At 31.0% G+C, this 14,581-nt stretch overlaps 1 protein-coding gene across 1 annotated transcript in view; it reads right to left on the bottom strand.

Moving 5' to 3' along the window:
* LOC107437513 (uncharacterized) overlaps nucleotides 1–14,581 on the bottom strand; it is a gene marked incomplete at its 5' end in the record, with an annotated part of 153,551 nt that overhangs the window by 76,133 nt on the left and 62,837 nt on the right. The window contains 6 exon segments of the mRNA XM_071188260.1: nucleotides 1,835–1,906; nucleotides 2,386–2,457; nucleotides 3,293–3,364; nucleotides 5,631–5,702; nucleotides 6,179–6,250; nucleotides 14,241–14,312. Coding sequence (XP_071044361.1) covers nucleotides 1,835–1,906; nucleotides 2,386–2,457; nucleotides 3,293–3,364; nucleotides 5,631–5,702; nucleotides 6,179–6,250; nucleotides 14,241–14,312 — 432 coding nt within the window.

Here is a 14,581-nt window from a genome sequence, read left to right as displayed (position 1 = left end):
TGATATTAAAGCATTTTCATGGATAGAGAAAAATCGAAATTCTTTTCATTAGTAAATACATTTCTCATACATGTGAATATATAAATGCAGCATATTTCAGTAATAATAAATAAGTTTAATAATAAACTCAAATTTCCGTAATAAATAATAATAAAAAAGTATACAAGCTGTTAAAACTCCAAATAACTAAGTGAGTTATAATAAACTAAATATTTTTTTCAAGTCCACAAAATAACTTATAGTAAAAAAGTATGCTATGTTTTTTCGTCTCATTCTTGTATGCAATTAAATGTTTGTGAAAATTTAATTCTGATAAAATACAATATTTACTGATTATTTTTTGGTTTTGACATTTAAATGTTATCTAAACTTTATATAGTACATAGTCTAAACTTTACATAGTACATAGTAAAAAATTCATAAAGGCTTTTTTTGTTTCCACTCCCTGAAAATATTTCTACAGGTGCCTTTAGACTTTGTTTCTAGTGTTTTGTAACTAAAATTTCAGATTCTAGAAGGATAAAGTTACATATGTATTTATCTATTTAATTTCAGTGATAGAAGTGAAATAATTTATGCAAGTAAGTAATTTGAATATTTTTCAATTTTCTTCACTGTCTCAGTTATTACAAAAAATAAAAATTTAAAAATTCAAGATATAATTTCATTTTAATATTTTTGGAAGTGAATGACTTAGTTATATAGTAGAAAAAAAAGTTAAGGTAAATTTTCAATTCAATTCAAACGTAAATTTAAATGAGCAATTATGTAGTGTGATTTTCTTAATTTACAATTTCATAATATAAATAATGAATGATAATTGTGAAATTACAAATGGCTTAAATTACACATTTTAATATATATATATATTACAAACTAACAAATTAAATTAAGATTTTGATAAAATAAGCTCATTTTTTTGAAAAAAAATTAAGACTACATTTTAAAATTAAAGACTTGAAAATTATTAATGATATAAAATTTGTTTGAAAACCCATTGTATGAAGAAAAGAAAAAAATATCAATTAATGTTGTCATATATTATTACTTCTAAAATAAACTTGAAAAAAATCAGCAGAACATAAGATATACTTTGGAGAAAGAGGGAGGAAAATGGATGGTAGCAGAGTTCGCTAAAATAATTTTATTTAGTATTTCTGTATTGCTATGTAAATAATGCATGGAATGACATTATAAAACTATTGTTCTATGTTTTACTGCCTCACAGCAATACAGAAAATTAAGTAAAATTAAATCGCCGAATTATTCTACTACCATCCAAATCCTCCTCTTGTACTCGAAAAATAAAGAGCAAAGCAAGATAATATCAGAAAATACAAAATCTAATATTATATAGCGTTAAAAACAATTACAGTGAACGCAAGATAATATTAGTTTGCATAGAATCTAATATTATATAATGCAGAGCAAACAGCAACCTCCTGTATCTTTCTAATATTAGAAGTTGTGCAAGATAACGTTAGATTTTACCGATTTTTTGATGTTAGCTAATATGCCCTAATGGTGCTACTAGGGAGATTTATTATTTTTTCTCTTCATGTTTTTAATTCTAAAAGATAAAATATAGTTACTTACTTCAAGAGAAAAAAATTCCAAATAAAAAAAATAAGAGTCTGATTTTTTTTTCTCTTATCAATAAAAATTTCTTAAAAAAAAAATATTAGGTCAGATTAATTGCCGAATTTCGGGTCCTGCCGGATTCCTTGATGACGGATTAGAGGTCCCATACTGTATGCTTAATTCAACAAATAAAAAATAATGATGTAGATAATAAGCATCCTATTTGCATTATGAACAAAAACATTTTGCTAACCTTCTAGACGAACTTTTTTCAATTTAGTAGGTGGTATACAATCTTTTCTTGTTGTTGAACATTGACCACTCTCTAAAAAAAAACCAATTTAATTTTTAATACTGCATAGTACAATATTTATATCATAAGTATAGTATAATATTTATATCATAAGCATAGTATAATATTATGAATAAGTGAAATACTAATCATGAATAAGTATTTCACTATTTGATTTATATGTATAGTGATAGATATTTATAATGCAAACATTGAAACCTGGGGCTTTGCATCGTGTTACGCACATAATTTTAAATATCATATAACTTCTTTATGAAAAATCATGGCAATAATATACTGGTATATACTTAATAACAGAACCAGAAGCTGACATGCTTATGAATCTAGGTTTGCTTCAGAGATTGCAAAGTTAATGCAGTTCTTAAAATTGTGTTATGTAGATCTTCTACTGTATATGAAACAATACCAAATGCTTAGTTTCACAAATAAAAAATAAAGATGTAGATAATAAGCATCCTATTTGCATTATGAACAAAAAACATTTTGCTTACCTTTTTGAATAACTTTTTTCATTTTAGTAGCTGGTATACAATCCTTTCTTGGTGTTGCACATTGACCACTCTCTAAAAGCAAAACGAATTTAATTTTTAATAATGCATAAGATATCATGATATAAATACTTTTTCATGGCAAGTATGGTATAATATCATGAATAATTTAAACACAAATCATGAATAAGCATTTCACTATTTGATTTATATGTATAGTGATAGATATTTATACTGATAGATATTTATAATGCAAACCTTAAAACCTGGGGCTTAGTGGTGCATTATGTACGTAATTTTACATTTCATAAAACTTCCTTATAAAAAATCATGGCAATAATATACTGGTATGCATTTCATAATACAAGGGTCTGTCTAGGCTTTTCTGAGAGGTACCTATTTTGTGAAAATTTAAACATAATTTGTGAAAAATTAAAAATTATATTAAAAAATCAACACAAAAATGTGGTAAAAATACAGATTTATTGTTTCTTAAGGGTTGAAAATATAAAATATTAAGAAAAAGTATTTTGTGAAACTACTGTTTTTCCTAAAGTTGAATTTGTTAAACTACAGTTTTTCCTAAAGTTGAATTTGTGAAACTACAGTTCTTCCTAAAGTTGAATTTGTGAAACTACAGTTCTTCCTAAAGTTGAATTTGTGAAGGTACGCGGCTAAACGGTAGTAAATTCGGCCTGCACAGATCCCTGTAATAGAACCAAAAGCTGACATGCTTATGAATCGGGGTTTGCTTCCAAAATTGCAAAGATAATGCAGTTTTTAGAATTGCCTTATGCAGTTCTTCTACTGTATATAAAACAATACCATATGCTTAGTTTAACAAATAAAAAATATTGATGTAGATAATAAGCATCCTACTTGAATTATGAAGAAAAAACAATTTGCTGACCTTTTTGACTAACTTTTTTCATTTTAGTAGGTGGTATACAATCTTTGCTTGTTGTTGAACATTGACCACTCTCTAAAAATAAACCAATTTAATTTTAATAATGCATAAGATATCATGAATAAGTATTTATATCACAATAAGTATAATATTTATATCATGATAAATATAGTATAACACCGTCAATAACTGAAATACTAATCATGAATAAGTATTTCACTATTTGATTTGTATGTACAGTAATTGATATTTATAATGATAAATTTAATTATGATGCAAACCTTAAAACCTGGGGCTTTGCGTTGCATTATATACGGATTTTAAATATCATAAAACTTCTTTATAAAAAATCATGGCAGTAATATACTGGTATATACTTAATAACAGAACCAAAAGCTGACATGTTAATGAATCTAGGTTTGCTTCAGATATTGCAAAGTTCTAAGAATTAAGTTATGTAGATCTTTTATTGTATATAAAACAATACCATATAGTATAGGACCCAAAATCCGGCACTCACGGCACAGACGAAATTCCGTCTTTCAGAATTTGCCGAATTTCGGATCTCTTCTGGAAATTCCAATATGGCGCCTATATTATTACAATAATTCAATTATGCTGTTAATTTCAGAAAAACCAATAAATTTAGCTAAGTTTGAATTGTATATTATGATGGGGTGAATTTACAACTATCCCATCATTTAAAATTTCATTAATTAAAATAATAAATTTCATTAACTAAAATAATAATCTATATGATATAGTCAAGAAGAAATAATCCAAAAAAGAGATAATTCAAGATGAAATAATCAGAATCCTCCCAAAAAGAAATAATCGTTTCTTCTTCGGGGCGAGATCATTGTTCTCGTTTTTTCTTTTACATAACATTTTGTTTTAACAAAAGTCGCTCACCTAGCTAAAAAAAAAAAAAAACTAACAAGGAACTACAAAAAAAGTAACAATTAATGATAAGAAACTAACAATGAATATCTACAAAAAAGAAGCAAATAACTAATAACGATTAAAAAAAAACAAGTTAACAAGTAACAAAAAAAGTAACAGTTAATAACTAATAAAAAGATAAACAAATCGAATTTAAAAAAAGGCAGAAAAAGGGATAGAATTCATTTTGTACACCAAGGGAGAAAGAAGTTTGAATGTCAAAAGGGTGTGGCTAATTTATGGTCAAACAGGAGAGGGAAATGTGGAGACAAACCAGTAAAGCACTTGCAAAGCTGTCAAGATTGATCGATCAGTTGATTGATCGATCAGTTTCTCCCAACTTGCATTTCTTTATTCTGTTCATTGGAAATGCAGATGTTACAACTTTAAAATATGTGAATTGTTAGAGAATTCTCTTTCTTCATGATTTTTTCAACCATGAATTGATGATTTTGAATTCTCATAGTATCTTTTTACATTGATGTTCTTTTACATTAATCGAATTTTAAAATAAGCAATGGAAGAAAATAAGCAATTGTTTATATAACACTTTTCACCATTTTTCTTGTTGGCTTGCCACAAAGAGTTTTGCAGTTTGAATTTAAAAAAAAAAATAGCTTAGGTGTGTTAATGAGAAAAACTCTTTTTGTTAATCTCCTTTCCATTATGTTACTTTTTGTGTGGCTCTACCGAGATTTTTTGATGCAAGTATCGTTTTCGGACTTTACTCATTGATAAAGAATATTACAATTTTTTAAAAACATTTTCAATTTAAATAATATAAGTTTCAAATAAATAAAATTGTTTAATAATTTTAAATTTGTTTTTTTCATTGTAAAATTAATTTTCTTTTACAATTGCAGATACAGCTCTTCATCTTCAAGAAAATGACTTAAGTCAGTTAATATTATGAATTGTGATCATTATTGTTCCCACATAGTAGTTGACTTCTCTGTTAACTTATTGTCTAGCTATAAATAATAAGTAATGTAATTAGTTCAAAATATGCTTGCAAAATAACGTTTGCTAACTAATTCGCCTGTGACAAAGTTTTTCTGCAACAATGAAAAAGATAAAAATAATTGTGTGTAAACAAATTAGCCAAGTTGAAACAATTAGAAAATTAATGATCTGCTACTTTTAGCTCAGTTTAAACGATTACATTTTAGAATGTTTAACGTTCAATACAAACAATATTGTTACCGTATTAAAATTTCACGTCTAAAATATTGTAAAAAAAAAAATTAAACATTTTTATTTAAATTTCTTGGGGATATTTCAGTATCGGGTCCTGCTGGATTAGGGGTCCAATACTGTATGCTTAATTTAACAAATAAAAAATAATGATGTATATAATAAACATCCTATTTGCATTATCAACAAAAAACATTTTGCTTACCTTTTTGACTAACTTTTTTCAATTTATTAGGTGGTATACAATCTTTTCTTGTTGTTGAACATTGACCACTCTCTAAAAAAACACCGATTTAATTTTTAATACTGCATAGTATAATATTTATATCATAAGTATAGCATAATATTTATATCATAAGTATAGTATAATATTATGAAGAAGTGAAATACTAATCATGAATAAGTATTTCACTATTTGATTTATATGTATAGTAACAGATATTTATAATGCAAACCTTGAAACCTGGGGCTTTGCGTAGCATTATATACATAATATCAAATATCATAAAACTTCCTTATAAAAAATCATGGCAATAATATACTGGTATGTACTTAATAACAGAACCAGAAGCTGACATGCTTATGAATCTAGGTTTGCTTCAGAGATTGCAAAGTTAATGCAGTTCTTAAAATTGTGTTATGAAGATCTTCTACTGTATATGAAACAATACCATATGCTTAGTTTAACAAATAAAAAATAATGAAGATAATAAGCATCCTATTTGTATTATGAACAAAAAACATTTTGCTTACCTTTTTGACTAACTTTTTTCATTTCAGTAGCTGGTATACAATCCTTTCTTGGTGTTGCACATTGACCACTCTCTAAAAATAAACGAATTTAATTTTTAATAATGTATAAGATGTCATGAAAAAGTATTTATATCATGATGAGTATAGTGTAATATCATGAATAATTTAAATAATAATCATGAATAAGTATTTCACTATTTGATTTATATAAATAGTGATAGATATTTATAACGCAAACCTTGAAACCTGGGGCTTTGCGTTGCATTATATACCTAATTTTAAATATCATAATTCTTCCTTATAAAAAATCAAGGCAATAATATACTTGCTTGTACTTAATAACAGAACCAGAAGCTGACATGCTTATGAATCTAGGTTTGCTTCAGAGATTGCAAAGTTAATGCAGTTTGTAGGGGAAGTCTTGGTTTATTTGTATTTCCACCAATTCACATAAATAATGAAAGACTAGAAATTATCTAACTCTAAATATTTATTGAAAAGGACAAAACACATAAAAATAAAACAAGAATAAAAAAATACAAGAATTTGGAAGAGAGGGTTTTGGGCTCAAATTAAACGTCCGTGCTTAACGGTGGTTCCTGGCTGACTGTCTTAGTTCACCGCCAGAGGCGCTGTAGTGGGGGGGTGGGAAGAGGAGAGCTTGTTACACTCCCCCTCTGGTTCGGATTAAACGTCTCGTTGAGGGACCAGCACTTTTTCGTTTTTGGCTTCTTCTGAGGGGGGGAAAGAGGAGAGCTTGTTACACTCCCCCTCTGGTTCCGATTAAATGTCTCGTTGAGGGACCAGCACTTTTTCGTTTTTGGCTTCTTCTGAGGGTCATCAAGGTTTTTGGGTCAGGATCAAGAGTTTTTGGTCTGCCTCGTTTACGTAAAGGTGCCAATAGCACTGCATTTTCATTAGAACATTTTTTCAATGCAGATACATGATACTGTCCTAACGGTTCATTTGGCTTATCAACGTGGGCCACTTCATACGATGTTGGGGACCTTTGGGTGAGGATTATGTACGGTCCATCTCTCTTTGGCATGAACTTGACCGACTTTGATTTTGCAGCATTGCTCTTAGGATGCAAAGTAACCCATACTTTATCACCAGGTGCGTACTGTGGTGATTTTTGACGCTTTTGATCTGCGTAGGTCTTTCTCTGATCTTGTTTGGATTAAACTTTATCTCGGATGTCGTTAGAGATATTGGCTAATCTTTTTAGGTAGGAAGTGATCTCGGGCACGAAATTATCGTTGTTGACGATGGCACGAAAATCACTCGTAACGTCATCTATGGTTCTCATTTCTCGTCCAAATATGAGAAATGATGCTGTTTCGCCAGTTGTTTCACATTTCGTACTGTTCATGGCGAATCTAATCATAGGAAGTTTTTCAGCCCAGGAAGTGTGATCTTGTCCCACAAGGATTGCAAGACGTGGCTTCAGGTCACGATTTTTGTGCTCTACAGGATTCGCCTGTGGGTGATATACTGGTGTGAGGTTCTGATCTATTTTCAAAAGGAAACACAATTGCTGCATGACAGCACAGACGAACTGAGTTCTGCTATCACTTATTATTCTTCGAGGAATCCCATAGCGAAGAAAGATCTCTTCCACAAGAGCAGTGGCGCATTCTTTAGCAGTGGCTGTAGTGAGAGAAAATAATTCTACCCACTTAGTTGAGCAATCTTCCACTATAAAAACCCAGGATTTACCCTCTTTAGTTGTGGGTAAAGGTCCAAAGAGATCTATTGCTAAGGTTTCAAATCGTTGGCAGTATATTGGTGTCTGCAGAAGTCCACAAGGTTTCTGATTACTGGCTTTGTATCTGGCGCATTCAACACAGCTCTTAACATAGTCAGCTATGAAGGATCTCATACCAGTCCAAAAGTATCGTTGATTTATTCTATTTAATGTTCCCTCTACTCCGTAGTGTCCAGCACTTGGAGCGTCATGGTGTAATTTTAAAATTTGAGCTCTTTCATGCAACAGTACTACCAACTGTGCTTCTTCAGCATCTGAAGCAGGAGAATATCGGAATAATACGCCTTGATTCATTATATATCCTCTTTGTGTCCAATTGGAATAGTCTACTCCTTTTTCTGGATCTTCAAAACATGTAATTATTTTCTTAAGCTCTTCATCTTTCATTTGCTCCTCTCTTATTTCTTTAGGTGTTTTCTTAGGGAAGTCTACGGAAATAGTGGAAGCTTCGCAGAATACTTCATCACTTTGACATATGGGTCTTGAAAGCATGTCTGCCACATAGTTCGATTTCCCGGGGAGGTATTCTATCTTAAGATTGAACTCTTGCAGCTGCAAGGCCCATCTCGCCAGTCTTCCAGATGGAGATTTTAAACTCATGAGCCACTTGAGGGGTTGATGATCGGACGAAATGATGTCTTCGGTAACTTCCACGTATCCTCGGAATTTTTGAAGTGCCCAAATGACAGCAAGGGCCTCGCGCTCTGTTGTCGAGTAATTCCGTTCCGCAGAACTCAGCAATCTGTTTGCGTATTCAACAGGATGTTCTTGAGTTCCCTGTTTTTGCAAAAGGACAGCACCCAAAGCGTAGTTACTAGCGTCTGTCCGTATGAGGAATGGTTTAGTTTCATCCGCTTGCTTTAGAATTGGAGGAGAAATCAAGCTTTGTTTCAGTTCTTCAAATGCTTTTTGCTGTTCAACACCTCATTCCCAAGAGGCATTTTTCTTTGTCAAATTGGTAAGTGGTCTGGCAACTTCGGAAAAACCAGGAATAAATTTTCGATACCATGAACATGTTTGTATAAACGACTGAACTTGTTTCACGTTTCTTGGAGAAGGCATGGAGGTGATGGCATTTACTTTATCTGGGTCTGTTTCAATTCCCTCAGATGTTATCCAAAGTCCAAGATACTTTACTTTAGAACATGCAAATTTAAATTTCTTTCTGTTTGCACTAAGTCGAAATTTGTCAAGACGGTCGAAGACATCTTTCAGATCTTGGATATGTTGTTCAAAGGTAGGTGACAACACAAACAGATCATCTAGGTAAACTAGCAGTTTTACTAAAGGAAGTCCATTGCGGAAACGATCCATCAAGCGTTGGAAAGTTGCTACAGCGTTTTGTAAACCAAAAGGCATTCTTTTGAATCGGAAAGAGCCAGAAGAACAGATGAATGCTGTTTTATCTCTGTCAGCTGGGTTAACTTCTACCTGATGATAGCTAGCTGTTAAGTCAATGGTTGACATATATTTACATGTCTTTGCATCATGCCATAAATCATCCATTCTGGGTAATGGATATGTATTGGGTAAAGTTTTCTCATTTAGTTTTCGATAGTCCACACAGAGTCTATAACCGTTCGGTTTTGGAACTAAAACTACGGGTGCGGCGTAAGGTGACTCGCACTCTTCAATTATATCCTTCTCTAGCAAATCATCAATTTGTCTTTTCAATTCTTCTTTCTTAGAAGGAGGTAATCTGTACGGGGGAACAGATACAGGAGGATGATCACCAGTATTGATGTAATGCTTTGCGTATGAAGTAGCATCTCCCCCTGGTTCGAAGATTCTTTCATACTGTTTCAACAGGGTGTTGAGTTTGTTTTTTTCTTCACTTGACAGTAGGGCTGGACGATATAGAAATTTTTTAAATCGATATAATCAACCCTTTTATATCGCGATATTAGGTTATATCGATTTAACAATCTAAACGACAAAACTAAGAAATAAATCCACAGTACCCCTTCCTCTATTCAAATGTATTGTTTGTTTGTTTTTTTAACTCACTTACAGTCAACTCCTAGTCCACAGAAATTTTGACAAAGTTGTTCTGATTATGAATAATTTTTTGCAGATATTCAAAAGCTTATTTAAATACTACAATTTACTAATTTTACTCTGTAACTTTTCACTAAAGGTATTGGAGAATATTGTTTACCTTTTTCTTTTGCATTTATTTTATTAGTAAAAAAAATTAAAAACTTTCACTTTCTCTGTACATATATAAATAACTATACATTAATATTTTTATTGNTGCACCGATCCCTGCTATATCGGAGTTTTTTTTTCAACCGCCAAATATCGATATAACCTAGTGAATTAGTTTTGAATGAAGAGATTCAATGGCCCATTCCGATTTAACTATACCAACCCCTGCACCAGATGTGATTTTGGCAAATAGCCAAAGAAGTTGAGCGCACGTGTTACCAAGAGAATGAGTTGATAGTTGACCTTGAATCTTTCCCTAACGCTACGGCAGATCGGACTCTGTTCTGTACATTCTCGCAATGATTAAACCGGTGTTTCACTACATCGGAGAGAGCAACATCGATTTAGCGTTTGCTGTCATGAATAAATCGATTTAGTAGAGTCGAAATGCTCACTCCGGAATTTTGTTGAAGATGAAATGGATAAATCGGTATTACGATGTTGGAGTTAAATCGATATATCGTCTTACATCGGTATAAAGCCCAGTCCTACTTGACAGTTGTTGACTTTCTTCCTCTCTCAGTTGACAAGTATTGGATTCAGCACATAGCGTATTCTTGATATCACACAAATTGGCTTCATCAGCAAAATTAAATTTTCGTCGGGGAAAATCGTTAAAGAACCATCAGCAATTTTTTAGATCAAGGACGATACCAGCATCTTGAAGAAAATCTGTACCAAGGAGAGTACAATTTTCTTCAGCATGGGGTAATGCAATTAAGTTTGTTTTAAAGACTCTTCCTTCAAGTCCTATATCTACCAAAGTAGTGAAGGCTTTCACTTGTCGTTTCTCTCCGTCAGCAAGTGTCATAGTGAGTCAGGTCTCTTGAAAGTCTGCACCTTCCTGTTTGAGAACTTGATACACCCGTTCTCCAGCAATACAATGGCTTGCTCCACTGTCAGCACATGCAGTACCCAAGAGTCCATTTACTGCTATACTCAATATAGCTAGTTGTGATGATTCGTCTACACATGACTGGAAGAGGACGTTTCCAACACTGGGAGAAGAGTTCGTACTAGATGGATTGCATTAAGGACAGCGAGATTTGATAATGCCAGGTTCACCACATCCGTAGCACCTTCTACCAGTTCTGCTCTCTTCAAATCTGTCATTGCTTACTTTATGATGTTGATCATCATACATAAAATCATTTCTTTGCGGAATTCTTTCATAATTAGAAAAGTCCTGCTTGTTATGACTTTGAACTCCAGTATCTCGCCTATTTTCTTGTCTGAAAGAATGCATGTTATATTTCTGGTCATATTGTACCCTGGAACTACGCGAATACTTGTTTGGGTTATAAAGTCTTTGTGATTCTGTTTGTTTCAAATTAAGCTTCTTTCTGTATTTGTTTTCTGCAAATCTTTTTTGTTCATACGAAGATTTTCTTACGCATCCATTTTCTCAATTAAATCTTCAGGCGTTTTCCATTCACATCAGACATCTAAGAAGTGCTCTTTAGATTCTGGAGGAATTCTTTTCTTCACTTGATCAACGATCAGCCAGTTTTTTAATTCATCAAAAGTTTTAATGTCTAATTCCATTAACCAATTTTCGAAAAAAGTTTGGAGTTCAAAATGAAAATCTTTCCAAGTTTTCTCAGGTGTTTTTCTGTGAGTGGCATACAACTGTCGAAGCTTTTCTGCACTTAGCTTAAATCTTTTCAGAAGCATTTCTTTGACATAGTCAAAATCTTGGGCTTTATCTTCTGCTTCTCTTGCGATGAGTTGAGCAATATCGTTTGGCAGGACACCAAGTAAATAAGCTACCCAATTCTCTTTGTCTACTTTTAAAAATTTCAATTGGCGTTGAAATAAGTTGAGATATAAAACCATATCGTCCTCTTTGGGATTGAATTCAGGTAGTAATTTCTTTAATTGTAAGTTGACAGGACAACTACTAGTTAAACCAGATGATGGTTGTATGGATTTTTGGGCTTCAATTTGCAAACGTAATTTTTCTAGCTCAAAATTCTGTTCTTGTTCCTTTTCTTTCAATATTCGATTTTGTTCTTCTTCTTTTTCTCTATTTAATTTTTCGCTTCTTTCTTTTTCGACTCTGTCATCAATAATATTTTGTAGCACATTGAGGCAAAATTCTTCATCGTATGCTTCATTTTCTGTGATTAGTTTCTTAATTTGAATGACTTTAGCATCGGGGGGAACCTTGAGACCCATTTCTTCAGCTAATACACATAAATCGACCTTTTTTCCCTTTCCTAAAAATGTCATTGTAGCAGATTGTGAAAGCACCACTTAATAGATATTGTTTAATACCCCCAATAGTCTTAAAATGTCACTGATAATGAAATGTCACTTATTATTTAATATAAAATGTTTCTAATTATAGATACCCTATCACACAATATTACTTGAGATAATTTGAACCAGTTAATATAATCTATTCAAACAACCAATGGAAAACGAAAATATACAATGTATTAATTATAGGGCAAGTAGTGGTAATGTGAATTATAACTATCTATACATCAACAAAATTCCCATGTAAAACACCAATATTGTAAATAAATCAATATTTTGAACAATAAACATTATACTGTATAACAGACATTTTACTTTTATTTTTCTGGATAAAATTCTATTAAACCAAGATAAAAAAAAAATTTCTTCCCAAAAGACACTACTCTTCATTTATCAAAATTATCCACCTTTGTTACTAAAGTGTATTCAATATAGAAACATACATATAAAACAAATAGAAAAAAATTCTTCTCCTTCCTTTCTTTTTTTTTAAAGTAATAACAAATAGAAATTGTAATAATAAAACTATACAAGATACATGAATGAATTAAAAAGAAGCAACATATTCTTAAATTTCTTTTCATCTTTCTTAGTTTTGATTTTTTCTTTCTTTTAAATAACAAGTTTTATTATAACCTTAGCTAAATTTAATTTATATCTGAAATTGAGATCAATGAAAATAAAACAAAATGCAATAAAACAACAACTAAGACATAAGTTCTTTATAATCATTAGCATAAGTTTCAGTTTCGGTTTACAAACACTCTCATTTTACCATGAAAGAAATTCGTCTGTGGTTTTGGCGCCACAGAAAGCAATAAAGAAAGAATCTTGTCTGATTCACAGACGCGCAAGTATTAATCGAAAGTGATATTCATAAAATAATATTCAAATGGATGAATAATTTTAAACACACTTCTTAAATGAGAAAAAAAAATCAATGCTTAAATATTTTAGAATGCAGCTTTTTTAACTTTATATATTCATTTTGAAACATAAAAAGATAGCTAACTCTCATGATATATTTCTCTACCATATTCTTAGTTTATAAAAATTATTTTTAGAATGAATGATTCAAAATATTTATAATATATTTGAACTTAACACACAGAATTACTATACAACTACTACTATATAACTTTTCACTAAGTTTCAAATCAATAGATAATAAATATTAATATTTTACTCAAGTAAACCGTACTATTATAAAAATTGTACTTATCAATGTTGAGCGGGAAAGGGTTTTCCCGGTTTTCCTCGTCTAGCTGGGGTCAGCTGGGAAAACGGAAATACTGAATCAAAATTTAGGAAATCGAGGTAGGGGATGACCTCATTAAATTCCACAAATTGAACTGGATGTTCATTCACTTTCTGAAAAAAAAATTTGAGCCAGCAAGGAACCGTTAGTTTGGTCACGAGTTGGGCGTCATTTTGTAGGGGAAGTCTTGGTCTATTTGTATTTCTACCAATTCTCATAAATAATGAAAGACTAGAAATTATCTAACTCTAAATATTTATTGAAAAGGACAAAACACATAAAAATAAAACAAGAATAAAAAAATACAAGAATTTGGAAGAGGGGGTTTTGGGCTTGAATTAAACGTCTGTGATTAACGGCGGTTCCTGGCAGACTGTCTTAGTTCACCGCCATAGGCGCTGTAGTGGGGGGAAAGAGGAGAGCTTGTTACAAGTTCTTAAAATTGTGTTATGTAGATCTTCTACTGTATATGAAACAATATCATATGATTAATTTAACAAATAAAAAATAATGATGAAGATAATAAGCATCCTATTTGCATTATGAACAAAAAACATTTTGCTTACCTTTTTGACTAACTTTTTTCATTTCAGTAGCTGGTATACAATCCTTTCTTGGTGTTGTACATTGACCACTCTCTAAAAATAAACGAATTTAATTTTTAATAATGTATAAGATGTCATGAAAAAGTATTTATATCATGATAAGTATGGTATAATATCATGAATAATTTAAATACTAATCATGAATAAGCATTTCACTATTTGATTTATATGTATAGTGAGAGATATTTATAGTGATAGATATTTATAATGCAAACCTTGAAACCTGGGGCTTAGTGGTGCATTATGTATGTAATTTTACATTTCATAAAACTTCCTTATAAAAAATCATGGCAATAATATAC

This window comes from Parasteatoda tepidariorum, chromosome X2, assembly GCF_043381705.1.
Source record: "Parasteatoda tepidariorum isolate YZ-2023 chromosome X2, CAS_Ptep_4.0, whole genome shotgun sequence".
Classification (NCBI taxonomy): domain Eukaryota; kingdom Metazoa; phylum Arthropoda; class Arachnida; order Araneae; family Theridiidae; genus Parasteatoda; species Parasteatoda tepidariorum.
Note: the sequence above shows the minus strand (reverse complement) of the source record. Positions and strands in the feature narration are given on the sequence as shown.